Source organism: Colius striatus, chromosome 1 (assembly GCF_028858725.1).
Source record: "Colius striatus isolate bColStr4 chromosome 1, bColStr4.1.hap1, whole genome shotgun sequence".
Lineage (NCBI taxonomy): Eukaryota > Metazoa > Chordata > Aves > Coliiformes > Coliidae > Colius > Colius striatus.
In genome coordinates this window covers 93,633,933-93,648,884 of record NC_084759.1, presented here as the reverse complement: position 1 = coordinate 93,648,884, position 14,952 = coordinate 93,633,933, and the positions used below count along the sequence as shown (strand labels likewise).

Below are 14,952 nucleotides of genomic sequence, written 5' to 3'. Positions count from 1 at the left end.
TCCTTTGGCATACAAGCTTTTTATTAGAAATGGTGCACCTTTATTTTTTATGGTGTTTATATGCACATTGGAGTACCTGTTTGGGAGGAACTGTTCTTAAAAGAGAGTATGCCTATAGCGGGATGTGTAAAATACCATCAGTATACTGCAGAAGAAATTTAAGTGCTTTAAAAAGCAACGGTGAAGTATCATAATTTGGTTTGTTTTATCAGGGATGATGCTGTTGGTCTGACTCTACTGGTTACTGCTGGTTGTGCTACAACAATATGCTGTCAGTAAGTCAGAAGGGTGAAAATGGGGGCAAATTTAGGGGGGTTGCCTTTATTTATTTATTTTCCGTAGTCACTGAGACGAATGGATACCTGATATCCAGTCTTTGAACAGGTATGTTTTGTAAAGAAAGGCACTACTAGCAACTCAGTTCAATCACTTCAGGGGTTTTTTTCAGAATAATATCTAAGGCAAAATCTATATCAACCTCACACAACAGCTGCAGCTAGAAGTGTGCTGTATAGAAAAGCCAGACTCCTTCCCCTTTACTGGCAGAGTTGCGTTATCTCTTCCTTAATCACAGTCACAGATGAGGTTGTGAAACGACAGATCTCAAACATCTGCGGTTCTCTACAATACACTTATTAGCCCCTATACACTGTGTTACTAGGTTTTATTTTGATGGCAGAGGCAATTTCTGAACTGTCCAACAATACTCCCCAAGTTGAAGAAAAGGTCATTTCAGTGTTGTTGAAGCACCACTACACAGTAGTGACAGAAAAGCAAAGATTGAGTTTCATGCCTGCAAGTTTTACTTAAACAAATGGCCCCATTTTGCCTACTCATCTAGGTGCTTCTGTTAGTTTTCCCATAATTGTGAGGTCTGCAGTCAAATGAAACGGCAGATTCATCACTGATACAATCTTTGTCCAAGGTTTATAGTCCTTTAATTTGTGTGCTTTCAGGGCCTGAGGGCATTTTCCAGTAGCTTTTCTTCATCCTGAAGGGATTTGAGTATCCTTTACAGGGGACTAAATTAATCCTTATATCAAATGATATCAGAAACATGGCGTTGTCAAGTTAGAATTACAAGTGAAATTGCTTTCTCAGAAAGTAAAAGGAATGAACATAGGTAGAAATTACACAGAAAAAAATATACGGTCAGTGTCTACAGTGTCTAAGAGTAAAGACATCTTTTTGTCTGTTGATTATAAAACCTCAAATTCACCCTACACATGGGTATCTGAGCACTTAAAATTAATAGAACAGCAAAATTGTGGCAGGAGGGAGAAACAATAGCAATTGGGGGCAAACTGAGAACCAAAAGTTAACAATGTAGCCTATAACCATTTAACAAATAAACATTATACTAATTTACAGTTATCAGACTTAGGTACAAACAGGCAATCTTATGAAATGCAACCCAAAAAACGATCCATCTAAAATCTACTATTTTAGAGAGAAATGTTTAAAAGCACTTTTTTTTTTTCCTTCACTAAGAAGGTATTTTTCTCCTGGCCATAATACCTAGCATGTTTGGGGTTTCTTTTCAAACACAGGTGGAAAAAATAGTAAATTACCAAAGACTAGACACAAGAAACTCTTGAATTTCACATTCATATCAGATGGGTTGTTACCACTGTCCAAAGACTTCCCACAATAACTGAGAGTTGTTTTGACCAATTTCTAAAGAACTGACATAAGATTCTTTACATGAATTTTCAAAAATTTATTATCTTTTAACGAAATACTGATGTTTTTAACTAAATACTCGGCTGGTCAGAAGTTGGTTTACAGAGGTAACAGACTGACAGTGAGGCTCTATTCACTGGTCTTTATAACCGAATGATATAATGCTGACTACTGAAGACAACTGGCTTTGTGAATCTTGGAAGAAGGGAAATAAAAATTGTGCTCAACAAGGCATATATGAAAGAAAATTCACTGCTTGAGAAACACCTGAACCACTGCCATAACAAGTTACCATCCTTTGTGTTATAACCTAGACTATAATGATGGAGCTGTTGGTTCCCGTATCTCCAGAAATTTTCTTGAATCTAGTTTTCAAAACTCTTAAGAGTGGTTAAAAAAAAAGAGAGCCATTTCAAGACTGTTTTCAGAAAATCTTCACAACCTGCCTTCTTTATTTCTAGTATTTCAATAAGTCCACTAATTTGGGGAAAAATCCCCAAACAAACTTATTTTGATGAGTAAAGAAAATGAGTAAAGATGTGTAAAGAAAACCAGACCACTATACACCTTTACCCAGGACAAATATCATGGAACTACAGAAAAATGGCTAACTTTAACCAGTAAAAATTAGCCACATTTTATTAACATTTACAAATGAAAACTGTATAGTTACAATGTAAACACTTCAACAGAACGTATTTTCTCTCCCTGAATTCAAAGAGAAACAGAAACAAGCTATGCCCAAAAGCACTTATTTTACTCTCAGAGGGAAATTGTAAGTAATAAAATTCTATTTTAAACTCACAACAATTTTTAGATAAATTATTGTGGCATTATTCTCTTACCAGTGCAGGTTATTAAGGCACATGCATAACAATGAAATCACATCATCTCAAGGAAATGTGTCCACATGAATTTAGTTGAAATTCAGGAGTAAAAAAAAAAAAAAAAAAAGCTTTGTTCTACAAAGAGAGTGGGTTTTTTTCCCGCTTGGAGAGGTTTTGATTTTCCTTATGTAACAGTTCTACTAATCCTTTATTCCAACAGATCTTAATAATGACTATCTGCTATTGCAGATTCCTTTTTCAGGAAGGAAAAACATTCTGTTTACTTCACTGATAGGAATATCCCTTAACGCTGGAATTGCTTCTTCTTGAAATTTCTTCTGTTGCTGTTTTTTTGCATAGTCATCTACAGGAGAGAAAGAGAATATTTAATGTATTTTTTTTCTTTTATAAAATATTATAAAATGCAACACTGTATAAATTTAGCTACTATAAGTGATGCTGGAAACTCCATCTTGCAGAGGTAACACTGTATACATTTAGCTACTGTAAGTGATGCTGGAAACCCCATCTTGCAGAGGTATAATGAGGACATCAGAAACACTTTACACCAACGTACACTAGCAGAGTCCTTGATGAAATCAACCCTAACTTCCTGCTGAAACTGGTCTCTGGGACTTTCTTGGTTTAAGATGCTGCATGGCATTAAACAGTAACTACCCAAAGAGAAAAAGAACAAGCAAATAACACTACCCCCCCCCCACACATAACCTGCAGTGAATTGCTCAGTCTGTAGTTCAAACACTTTGTACTAGGATTTCTGCTGAGAGATGCTCTCCACCCTCCCTTTATCTTGGCTGCTTGTTCCCATCACCACACAGTAGCCATTCTTATAGCTGCATAAACATTTTTGTTTGAACACAATTATGGAACTGCTCCCTCTGAAAAACAAACTTTCAAACGTAGTTGTTTTTCAGAGTAGGTCTCCCATCAAACCTTCCCATAGAGTTATACAAACTTTCGGGTTGACACCAAATGAGTGACATGAGAGTGTGAATTAGTGGCCAGGAACAGAGAGGTGACTAAACAGCAGTTCTTGACAGCAAGCATTGGAGTAATGCATTTGAACTAAAGCCTCGACTTACATTTTTCCTTAGCAGTTCAGTGTAGTGTAAGACTATGTACATCATTTCTTAAAATACTGCAACTTCAGCACCCTTAGGAATAGGAAACTTTCTTGTCAATATTTAGTCTGCAATTTTTCTAATAAAAATGGCCACCTGCAAATAGTGGTGGAACTCCTCATATAGTGGAAGAAGCAGCTGCCTAGAGAAGACTGTGAATGCCTAGAACATGTCTCCTTGGCAGGAGTAAAGGCTATACAAAAGCTGAGAGAAAAAAAGAAAAACAGCTTCCTTAAGCAGGGAGTCACTAACATCTCTGACCAGGCCTCAATACTGTAACATCTTCCTTCGCACCACCTTGACTCCTGCATGCTTTCCCTACCTCTGCCACTGCCAGGCAGGTACTCACACCCTTCTCCACACAACACTCTTCACTGGTTTGTAGTGCAAGGTGCATGCCTGGGAGATTTTTACATGTCAAACCCTTGTTTCTCTAATGTGGTCTGTTTATCTAACAATGTACACTCTACTAGTTGGGAACTACTGTTGTGAGATGGCAAAGAGGGAAGAGTCAGGCTCTTTTCACTCTAGCACTTCAGTACGTACAAGAACTCCTTTTCTAAATCAAAATATTTAGAGTCTTAGTATTTTATTTATATTATATATGTATGCACATATATATTTACAGAAAATACCAGTTAAGTATCAAAATCTTTAAAAAACCACTAATAAAGTTACCTGTAATGGTATGTGTGGAGTTAAGTGGAGCTGTACTCATCATGTTAATACCAAAAAGTAATATATAACCAATTCCTATGGTGACCAGTAGGTACACTGGCAAAGCAACTGCCCAGTATCTGAGGAAAAAAGATTGTGAAATTTACAGATCATAACAACAAACAACTAACATTAACACTTCTAGTGTAGTGGTTATTGTATCTAGCACAAACTCAGGCAAGAGTAAAAAAAATAACACCTCTAAATACAGCCCCTGGTCTCTCCCAAAGTTTATTGACTACAAAGTCATAGTAGCCAGTTTGGTATAAACAGACAAATAGATTCCTTACAAATGGTTTTTAATATTGTTTTAATTAAGGTTTAAAATTTACTGCATTTCATTAGCAAATGTCCTGAAAAGAAACTGTCAAATTTATCATAAAATATTCAAGCACTATTTCTTTCGTTACACATCTTAGCTACTTACCTGAATTTTTAAGAAAATGCTTCACAAAGATTACAGTCCTTTACTATTAGAAAATAAATTGATTAAATATAAAGCCACTTTTTAAAAATAGTTTTGTTATTTGAAAATAATTGTGTCTCATACATACACACATTCAGGCTAAAGAGTTTAACTAGCTGAGCTTACTTTTGAGGCCAGTATGTTAGTCCCAATGAGAACAGCCAAGTCTCAGGAATATATGCCCAGATCAGATATAAGACTGTACAGAAGAAATAAAAATATGGTTGATATCATTTTGGACTTCCTTCCAAAGTTTTACAGCAGTAGTTCTCTGCTGACACATGCTGAGACAATATTTTGCTTTTATGTTATTTAAACAAAAATAGCTCTACTAAAACATTGTAAAGTATACAGAGACACAAAACCTGCCCAGGAAAGAATGGTAACATTTAGACATTTGCTATAACACTTAGTTTCTGATTTCTTAAGTGGACAGACAAGAATTTCTTGAAAGTTCAACTGCAGAAGAAAAAAACCCTCAGTAAAAGCTGGAGCACAAAAAGTTTCATTTAAATATAACAAAGAACTATTTCACTGTGAGGGTGAGGGAGCAGTGGAACAGGCTGCCCAGGGAGGGTGTGGAGTCTCCTGCCTTGGAGGTCAAGACCCACCTGGACACGTTCCTATGCGACCTGATCTAGGTGAACCTGCTTCTGCAGGGAGGTTGGACTAGATGATCTCTAAAGGTCTCTTCCAACCCTACCATTCTATGATTCTACAGCAAAAGGATGCCAAATTACTCTGAATGTAGAAAATGTTAAGGCAGAAAATGACCACACAGTGGGTGGGTCATTTTGTTGAAAATGTTCATAGAATTGCAGTGCTTGGATGAAAGTGTTAAAAAAAAAGCTACTGGAAATACTTTCTGATCCTTGGCAAATTAGTCATTTTCATGTCAATGAAACCGAAACTGAGAAAGGCTCAACAAAACTTGAGGGGGAATAGGTCAGTAGATAAACAATGACACAAGTTACTGAAATTGCAGTGACTTCCTGTGAAGGGAACACAAACCAACTTGCTTTCATTTCCTAAGTAAGCATGAGAAAGAGCTATAGTAGGATCCTAGTTTATTATTTGACTAAAGTATATTTGCAGCACCTTTTGTTGTGTTGAAAAAAGTGTTTTCACTCTCTCATGGTTGACCTTTTTTTTTCAATATTTGGGTAGGGGAGGTTACACTTCCTGCAGTGGTTAGTGAACAGTCACAATGTACATCATTTAAGTAAAATAGTTGCTGAAATAAAAATGCAGAGAATTTTTTTAAAAATTGCCTCCATAGTACTATTAAAGACCCTGTAAGAAGGATAAAGGCAAGCAAATTGTGAGGAAATCAAAAAATGCCATGACAGATTTTTGTAACAACTGACAGGTCGGGCAAGTAATGCTCCCTTAGTCCTTCCTCATGCACCCTTACAATAGTAGTAACAATGTTGAACCTTTTCAGATGGTTTTATCGGAACGACATATTTTTTGGTGAAGCATTCAGTACTTACTAAAGCCAAACCAGGATCCTAAAAAAAGAGCAAATCCATATATCGCCCTTTCTGGCAAAGGGGCCGGAGAGTTTTCAACCATATCGGTCTCTTCCCTCTAACTTCGAGGCGGGGAGCGAAACAAGGGTGAAGAAGCGTTTGTTTTAGAGGTTTCCCGGTAAGGTCCCCTCAGAACCCCTCCCCCCCGGTTATTGGTGTGGGTGGGACGCGACACCTTAGCGCGCTGCCAGGCCCACGCAGGCGCCCCTCAGCCCCACGGCGGGCAGAGGCGTGAGGGGCAGGCGCACGCGCCCAGCTGTGGCGGCCGGCCTTCCACTCACCCCTCAACGGCCGCACAGGAGCCGCGGTGCTACCGACCCCCCCTCCCCCCCGCCCCGCTCCGCGAAGCCGCTCTTCTCCTTCCTTTCGAGGTCACGGCCTGACTAGGGAAGGTAACAACACCCAACACAGCCTCCGCAGCAGAAGCAAGATGATAAGGGAAGAAGGAAGGAAGGCGGAAGCTGCCAACCGCCATCCCTACCCGCCCTCCGATTCCGGGCATCCGCCTTCCCGCCAGGCCGCACATGCGCCTCGCCCGCTCAGAGCTCCCTACACCCCCCTCCTTTTCCTCCCCCTCCCGTGTTGTCCCGCCACATGTCGTGCGCATGCGCAGAGCTCGCACGCTCCCGGCAGGCGGGGACAGGCGGCTGCTTGCCGCGCGTTGGCTCGTCTCCTTTTGACGTCAGGCGGTAGGGAGCCAGTAAGGCAGCGCCTGCCTGGGGTAGGGGGCTGGCGAGTGCGGCGGCAGGGGCCGGCTGGAGGTGGGGTGCCATAGGAGCCAGCTCGGCCCTGCGGAAAAGAGCGGAGCGCGGCCGGCGGCTGCGGCGGGAGGCGGTGAGTGAATGCGAGAGGGAGTGAGGTGCAGGTACTGGAGTGACGGCAGGCTCTCTCCTCACGCCTCTTCCCTCGCCGAGTTCCTGACCCCCCCCTTCACCAGCGGAGCCGGGCCCGGGTGGGTGACGCCCGGCTTTTCGAAGCACTTGGCGGAGTGACCCCTGGCCCGTCCCGCCTAGGGCGCGGACCGGTGCTGTCGGCCAGGAGAGCCGCGGCAGAGCCCCGGTGTGGGTCGCTGGAGCAATTTGCTTGGGGGAAGATCGGGTACGGGGAAGGCTGTCCCTGTGGTAAACAGCGGGCTGCGACACGTCAGTGGCGAGCCTCGGGGCTTCCGGGGTAGCGGGCAGCCCGGCCGGTCTGTCTCACGTCTGGCGGAGCTTTCGAGGTGGGACGGGCGCCGCTGGGTCTGTCAGCTGGAGCGTGCAGCTCCGCTCTGCGAGGATGGGGTAACAACTCCTGCGATGCTGCTCCCCGAGACAGCTGCTGGAAGTGCCCTTCCCTCTCCTCCCTGTCAGAAGTGAGGTAGCGCGCAGGAGTGCTGTCAAGCTTCAGGGATTTAGAAGATCGTTAGTTCATTTAGCTAATTCTTTTTGATGTTGAAAACACCTATGCTCTATAACGATATGAACACGTGTCTTCCAAGAAACTTTTGCAAATACTAGTTTAACATTGTCATCAATTTAAGTCCTGCAAAGCACACGTTATTTGCCTCTTGCCTTGCTTCCGTTCATGTAGTTGTCACAATCCTTTTCTTTCAGGATCATGTACTATGACGAACCTGTGTATGAATCTGACGTTACAGCCTTGACTGTTTATGTTGCTGATAGATCTCGTTGTGAATTGGTAAGTAGGTGTGAAGCTATATGAAAAACTTGGAAGATGTTACAGTGGGGTTTATACCCACATTATATCTACAAGGTAATTCCTAGTGTTAATTAATTCAAACTGATTGTCATGGTTTAGGCCCATCCAGGGATAAAAGACCACGATTAGACTCAAGTACCACAGACTTGAGAATCGCCAAAGGGCAAGGAGGGCTTAATTGCCACCTATGGTCCAGGCTGCTCAGCTTGGGGAAGAAAACAGAAAATAATTTAATCCAACACTGACTAAAACATAACCATAAAACTCCAAAACATAGCAAACCGAAAACAGCAGAGTGGTACAATGATGAAGAGCACAACCAGCCCTTTCAGACCACCTTCTCCCCACCTCTTCCAGGGTTCAGAGCCCTGAGCTCAGTGGTTTTTTTTTCTCCTCTCCCACTGAATGGCTCAGGTGGGCAGGGAATGGGGGTTTCAGTCAGTCCATGCCTGATAGCTCCCGCTGTTTGTCTCTCCTCAGAGAAAGTGGGCTCCTCCCCAGTCCTCCCTGCAAGTCCATGGGGTACCACACATACGGCAGCTCTACACAGACTGTTCCGATGTGTGTTCATCCCAAAAGCTGCAGCTCCTCTCTCCCTCTTCTGTGGGTCTGCTCTGCAGCACACAGGCTCTCCAGCATGGCCCGCACCATGGCCACCTCCTCACACAGTCTCCTGCCCATCCAGGCGCACTCACACGGAGCTGCTGGTGGCTCTCAGCCCTGCCATTGCCCTCCATGGGTTGCAGGGGCACAGCTGCATTCTTGCCACGGGTTGCAGAGGGGTCTCTGGTCTGGTGCTCTTCCTTCCTTCCTTCCTCTTTCTCTGACTGAGGGGTCCACGTGGTTGCCTCCATCTTGTAACATTCCTACACACCCTCCCATCCTTAAATAGTGATTGCAAGAAGCATCAGATTGGCCCAGGCAGGCTGGAGGTGGGTCTGAACCCAAGAGCCAGGGGTGGCGGGGGAGAAGTCCAGGTGTGCACTACAATCCCCTCCCCCTGTTACCAAGCAAAAGCGGCTGGATTTACTTGTAATGTTGTAATAGTTTAGAAGCTCTACTTTTGATGCAATCATATGACTGCTTGTCATCACCTTGAGTCAAGTTAGGAAGTCAGCACTAGCATGCTAGCATTTCGAGAAAGAGTCAAGGTCTGTTAAAGAAATTTTATGAAAGATGTTTGATAATTTGCTTGTATACTGTTCTCCAGACATATTCAGAAATAGCTTTGCTTTTCTTTGAAATGATAAAGCAACATAGATGTGATAAATAGTATTTACTAGATGACACACATTCAGTGTTTCTTAATAGATTTTGTTGGGATCTGTAAAACAGAACAAAGTCATTTATTCTTCATCTTGAGAGGCTTATATGGAGTACTATCTTTTAAACTCATTCAAGTATTGGTGTAGTATGCTGCCATGAAGTAGTGAATTCAATTTATTTTCATATATATGTATTATATACATGCATTAATTTTCGAAACAGTTTAATAGATATTTTTTGAAAACCCATGTTGTTATCTTAAAGATGTTTCTTTGGATATATTCAAGCTATGTTGCTGCCTAGTACCAGATTTTGAATTATTAATTTTTGGAACACAATTCTAGTGTGATTTTGTACATTATTTAAACTAGCAAAAGTTTTCCCACCCATTCACAACTGTTAATCTATGGACTTTCTTTAATGGCTCTCCATGTAAACTTTTTTTTGCATAAGATAACAACTAAACCATTGTGTTAACTCCAGTAAACTCGATTTACCCCTGCTCCCTCCCCTAATTTTTGGTTGGGTTTTTTTGGTTTGGTTTTTTTTTTTTTTTTAGTTTACTTACTGTGAAATAGAAATATTGGATCCAAAGGGGTTTGTCGTTTGGTACTGCAAAATACTGCAGACTTTAAATTTACTTGTTTTCCTCAGAAAGCCCTTGGCAGAAGTGCACAAACATGGGGAGAATAGTATTTTATTCTTAGGGTAGGGAGAAAAGACATGGGATGTTCACTCACCTCAGATAGAAAACAGTCAGATGCCGCTGAGCATTTAATGATCATTATTAACACTTCATTAAAAGTTTCTGTTAAGAATGAATAAGTACACAAAAAAAATTTTTCTCTCTAGGCTCATGATGTATGCATGAATATTTTAGTTAGTTACTAAATAATTATAGCTGATATTTAACAAAATATCTTTTGTTAATTTTTAATTATTTTTGTTAATTAATGCATCTGCATTAGTATTTTAGTTTTAACCAGGAGAACACTTGGAGAAAATACCCTAGTTGTTCCTGTCATTCATGATTTGGCTTATGTTGTGAAGAGGTCTTGGTGTGTGCTAGTGGTATCTGTTGGGGGTGAAACTAATCTAGAAGATGTTTTAAGAGTCTAGGTAATGTGCATCAACCACAAATGGCTGTTGTGCATGGGATTAGGTTTAAACTAATGCCAATTAAAACCCTTTGAAGAGTGTATGATGTGAAAGCAAATTTATTCAGTACTGAATACTTTGCTTTATAGATTTGTTTCCTGTTTGATCGTGCTACTTGCTTATGAAAGTACAACCACAGACCATCTTTTATACTGGTCTAAATGTGTTCAATAATTACTTTTTCTTGAGAAAATGGATTGGTGACAGAACACAAAGATCTCTTCCTTCCCCTGATATATACAATTTATATAGATTTAATGTTTATAAACAGATGAGTGATTGTTCCTTATAGTTAAACACATTTGTAAGATGTGCAATGTTAAAAAAAATATGTTTATCTTTAGAGTCATGGAGAGTTTGTACATCTATCGTCACATAAGCCTAAAACAGGTATGTAAACTAAACCAATATTACTTAACTTTCTAATGCACTTTTCATGCTGTGTTTGGATCTTTTGATTTACTATTTCACTTTTGTTGTATCCTAATAAGTGGAAAATTATTGTTTGGGAGCAGAAATGTTGGTGTATTCTTTTACATTGGAAGAATTTGGTGTCCTAGTTACAGGATATAGAGAAGGCAGAGTTACTGAGTGCCCTCTTTGCCTCTGTCTGTACTGCTGGAGACTGTCCTCAGGAGCCCCAGATTTCAGAGGCAGTCAGGTTAAAGGACGAGATTTGTTTGGTTGATGAGGCCTGGTTTCGTTAAGGATCTGTTGAGCAGTCTGGATGTACATAAATCCATGGGCCCGATGGGATGCACCCACGGGTGCTGAGGGAGCTGGCGGAGGTCATTGCTAAACCACTCTCCGCCACCTTCAGTAAGTCTTGGGAAATGGGAGAGGTGTCTGAGGACTAGAGGAAAGCAAATGTCACTCTGGTCTTCAAAAAGGGTAAAGGAGGAGGAACAGTGTAACTACAGATCAGTCAGCCTCACCTCCATTTCTGGAAAGGTGATGGAACAACTTATCCTGGGTTCTATATCCAGGCATTTGAAGGACAAGAGGGTCATTAGGAGCAGTCAGCATGGTTTTACCAAAGAGAAGTCATGTTTGACCCATCTGACAGCCTTTTATGGAGATGTAACCAGGTGGACAGATGGTGTTAGTGCAGCGGATGTGGTTTACCTTGATTTCAGTGAAGCATTTGACACTGTCTCCCACAGCATGCTTGCAGTTAAACTGAGATAGTGTGATCTGGATAATCAAGTAGTGAGGTGGATTGTTAAATGGTTGAAGGGAAGAAGGCAGAGAGTTGTGATGAATGGGACAGGGTCTAGTTGGAGGCCTGTATCTAGTGGAGTCCCTCAGGGGTCAGTGCCGGTACCAGTACTGTTTAATATATTCATTAATGACCTTGATGAGGGAACAGAGGGCACTGTCAGCAAGTTTGCTGGTGATACTAAAGTGGGGCGTGTAGCTGACACACCAGAAGGCTGTGCTGCCATTCAATGAGACCTGGACAGGCTGAAGGGAGAAGCAGAAATCTAATGAAATTCAACAAAGGCAAGTGTAGAGTCTTGCACCTGGGAAAGAATTACTCCATGTACCAGTAGAGGTTGAGGAATGAACTGTTAGAGAGTAGTGTAGTGGAAAGGGACCTGGAGGTCCTGGTGACAGCAGGATGACCATAAGCCAGCAGTGTGCCCTCATGGCCAAGAAGGCCAATGGCATCCTGGGGTGTATTAGAAGGTATGTGGGCGGTAGGTTGAGAGAGATTCTTCTCGCCCTCAACTCTGCCCTTGTGAGACTGCATCTGGAATATTGTGTCCAGTTCTGGGCCCCTTAGTTCAAGAAAGACAGGGAGCTGCTGGAGAGAGTTCAATGCAGGGCCACAAAGGTGATGGAGTGGAGCATCTCCCTTATGATGAAAGGCTGAGGGAGCTGGGGCTCTTTAGCTTGGAGGAGACTGTGGGATGATCTTGTTAATGTTTACAAATATGTAAAGGATGGGTGTCAGGAGGATGGAGCCAGGCTCTTCTCAGTGATGTTTGATGATAGGACAAGGGGCAATGGGTACAAGCTGGAACGTGAGAGGTTCCAAAGAAATATAAGGAAAAACTTCAATGTGAGAGTGGCAGAGCACTGGAGCAGGCTGCCCAGATGGATTGTGGAATCTCCTTCTCTGGAGACATTCAAAACCCACCTGTAGATCACCGAGTTCCTGTGTGATCTACTCTAGGTGGTCCTGCTCTGGCAAGGTTCTTGGACTAGAAGATCTTTCTAGGTCCCTTCCAACCCTTAAGGTTCTGTGATATGTGTATGCAATCAAGTAAGGTTACTTGAGGATGGAGATTTAAGGCTTGTGTTCATTACCTGTGTTTTACTTACAGCTTTATTTCAGCTGTATAGATCTAAAGATTCAAGTTGATCTTTGTAGGTATAGTTTTGGAGTTGAAGTATTTAAAAAAAAATTAGTAGTTGCAGAAAACCATGTGGCTTGAGTATGTCAAGTTCTTCAAAACTATATCCACTGTACAAATGGTAACCTGTAATATGTAGGAAACTCAGATGAACACACCCAGCTGTGTAAAATTAATTTTTGCGTCTATTCAGACTCTCAAATGATACTGCTTCTGTTCTGAGCTTACTTGATGCCACCTCAGTAGTTTAATAGGGATTTTTACCATTGAAAGACAGTCTATGAGGGAAAGGGTTGGTATTTTTAAGAACCATGCATCACACACATAATGACTTCTGGAGAAAGAGAAGATTATTCCTCATCTTTTTGTACCATGTTGCTACCACAGTACTCTAGATTTATTGTAGAAAATAATTGAGTACAGTTAGAAGAGGGTCATGTTTTTGTCTTGAAAATAGCATCCCTTAAACATCTCACAGCCCTTTTTAGGCTCCTCATTCAGAAACAGGTTACATTTACTAATTTGTGATGTATTATATCAACACAATTCATAACGTAGGTGATTCATTGAGCAGGGAATGTAAAGCCTGCCAGGAGGTCCCTAGTCTCAACCCCATGTAAATTCCCTCTCCCCCTTCAATTTATAAAACCCTCTCAAGTTGGCAGATGTGTTCAGTGTGTTTGAGTTTTCTTGTTCTGTTTAGGTAGTACTTAGGAATACAGTATAGAAATAACTGAATGTTTATTTAGACTTTGATTACTTGTAGTGCCTGAATTGTCTAGTCTAATCCCAAACTGTTTTCTTGAAGATGTTGATCCCTGTGAGGCATGGTGCAGTCAGCCAGTTGACGTATTGAGAGAATATTGCAACATTATTAAAATACGCATGTTTTGGCCTCTTCTCTTCAACGGTGAAGCTAATTCTTTGCTAGTGGATTTGTAGTAAGTAATTATGTTCTTGAAGTAATTTCACCAGCCTTTGTTGTTAACTGTGAAAGATTGTTGTATGCTTTCAGTAGTGGTAAACTGCCTGTAGGAATGTTGTTACCAGTAGGCAAAGTTAATGAAGGTCAGAAGGCATAGTTCTTGAATATACAGAAAAAACCCCTCTAACAATGGATTTCTGAAGTTTGGAATCTAAGAATATATTTAAGTGCTGAAATGGATGCCTTTTAAAAAAAGTACTCAAATCTTTGCAGCTCTTTTTTTTCTTTTTTTTTTTCTTTTTTCTTTTCTTTCCCCTTCTCTGAAGGACTTGATTTGAGTTTGTAACCCTGCTCTTGCTAAAATACAATTGCTGTAAATATTTGTAATTAAGACCATGTAATGCAGTGTTATTTTTCTGAATCATAACTTGTTCTATTTTTAAACAGTTTGCAGACTGTAGACTGGTCTTGGAGGAGACTCTGTGATGTAGATATTTTGGAAGACCTTTGTGATGTAGTTAAAAAAGTTGTTGTAAGTACCATATTTATATTTTTTGTAACTTTTCAAGTAGACTAGGTTAATTAAATTTATACCTTATGTGCCTGGGGACTATGTCTCAAATTAGATATTTCCTTTACTAGAATGAATAAATTGTGTGATAGTTGAGTTATAGCTTTCTAGAAAGAGAGGGTGTCATGGGCTTTATTATGGTTGGGATCACTTGCTAAATATTTGTAGAGTGAATAATACAGTTGACTGGGCCCCTTATAAATTGCTAAGCATTGTATCAGTGAGAAAAATGGAACCATTCCCAGATGAACAAGTTCAATACTTCTTTTCCTCCTCAGTTATTTTTCTCCCATTGAACAAATAATATTTAAAACTTGATATTGTTGCTGACTTCAAACAGAAACATTACAGTGCAGAGGGGAGAATGACATAAAAAGTATCCTTGGTAGTGAATCAATTTTAATTTTTTTTTTTAAAAAACACATCATACCTACATCTAAAAATGATTTGTTGAAATTCTGTGCTCACCTCCAAGCTACAGTTTTCCAGTCTTCCTTACTGTTTTACTGCTTCCTCCTTCAGACTGTTGACATACTCTGTATTCACCTCCTTGTACTTCATGACATCCCTGCAGGTTTTAATTTTGTTTCATGTAATGGGTTCTTTG

The 14,952-nt window shown here is 40.8% G+C and overlaps 2 protein-coding genes across 8 annotated transcripts in view; one reads left to right on the top strand and one right to left on the bottom strand.

The window, feature by feature from the left end:
* Positions 1-1,469: 1,469 nt before the first annotated feature.
* PIGP (phosphatidylinositol glycan anchor biosynthesis class P) lies at positions 1,470-6,867 on the bottom strand. Of its 3 annotated transcripts, none has more exons than XM_061988635.1 (5): positions 6,849-6,867; positions 6,329-6,429; positions 4,962-5,034; positions 4,331-4,449; positions 1,470-2,874 (listed from the first exon to the last, which is right to left on the bottom strand). In XM_061988635.1, exons 2-5 carry the CDS (start codon positions 6,408-6,410, stop codon positions 2,744-2,746), a joined length of 405 nt encoding a protein of 134 aa, XP_061844619.1. In that variant the 5' UTR covers positions 6,411-6,429; positions 6,849-6,867; the 3' UTR covers positions 1,470-2,743. The 3 variants fall into 3 exon arrangements, with proteins under 3 accessions (XP_061844619.1, XP_061844618.1, XP_010193468.1); XM_061988634.1 differs by lacking the exon at positions 6,849-6,867 and adding an exon at positions 6,649-6,710; XM_010195166.2 differs by lacking the exon at positions 6,849-6,867 and having other exon boundaries at positions 6,329-6,674.
* A 210-nt stretch (positions 6,868-7,077) lies between these two features.
* The window catches only part of TTC3 (tetratricopeptide repeat domain 3), a 69,769-nt gene continuing 61,894 nt past the window's right edge, over positions 7,078-14,952 (top strand). For all 5 annotated transcript variants that reach the window (XM_062001121.1, XM_062001102.1, XM_062001130.1 and 2 more), the window contains exons 1-5: positions 7,078-7,201; positions 7,960-8,044; positions 10,834-10,879; positions 13,658-13,790; positions 14,222-14,306. In XM_062001121.1, the coding sequence (XP_061857105.1) occupies positions 7,964-8,044; positions 10,834-10,879; positions 13,658-13,790; positions 14,222-14,306 (345 nt within the window). In that variant the 5' untranslated portion in view covers positions 7,078-7,201; positions 7,960-7,963. The remainder of the gene's footprint in view (positions 7,202-7,959; positions 8,045-10,833; positions 10,880-13,657; positions 13,791-14,221; positions 14,307-14,952) is intronic.

Bases quoted from the DNA above. Each gene is read 5' to 3' on its own strand.
- PIGP (XM_061988635.1), bottom strand. From the start codon at position 6,410: ATGGTTGAAAACTCTCCGGCCCCTTTGCCAGAAAGGGCGATATATGGA. The intron at 5,035-6,328 runs GTAAGTACTGAA...TCTTCTGTACAG, and splicing joins AGGATCCTGGTTTGGCTTTA to TCTTATATCTGATCTGGGCA. The intron at 4,450-4,961 runs GTAAGCTCAGCT...TTTTTTCCTCAG, and splicing joins CTAACATACTGGCCTCAAAA to ATACTGGGCAGTTGCTTTGC.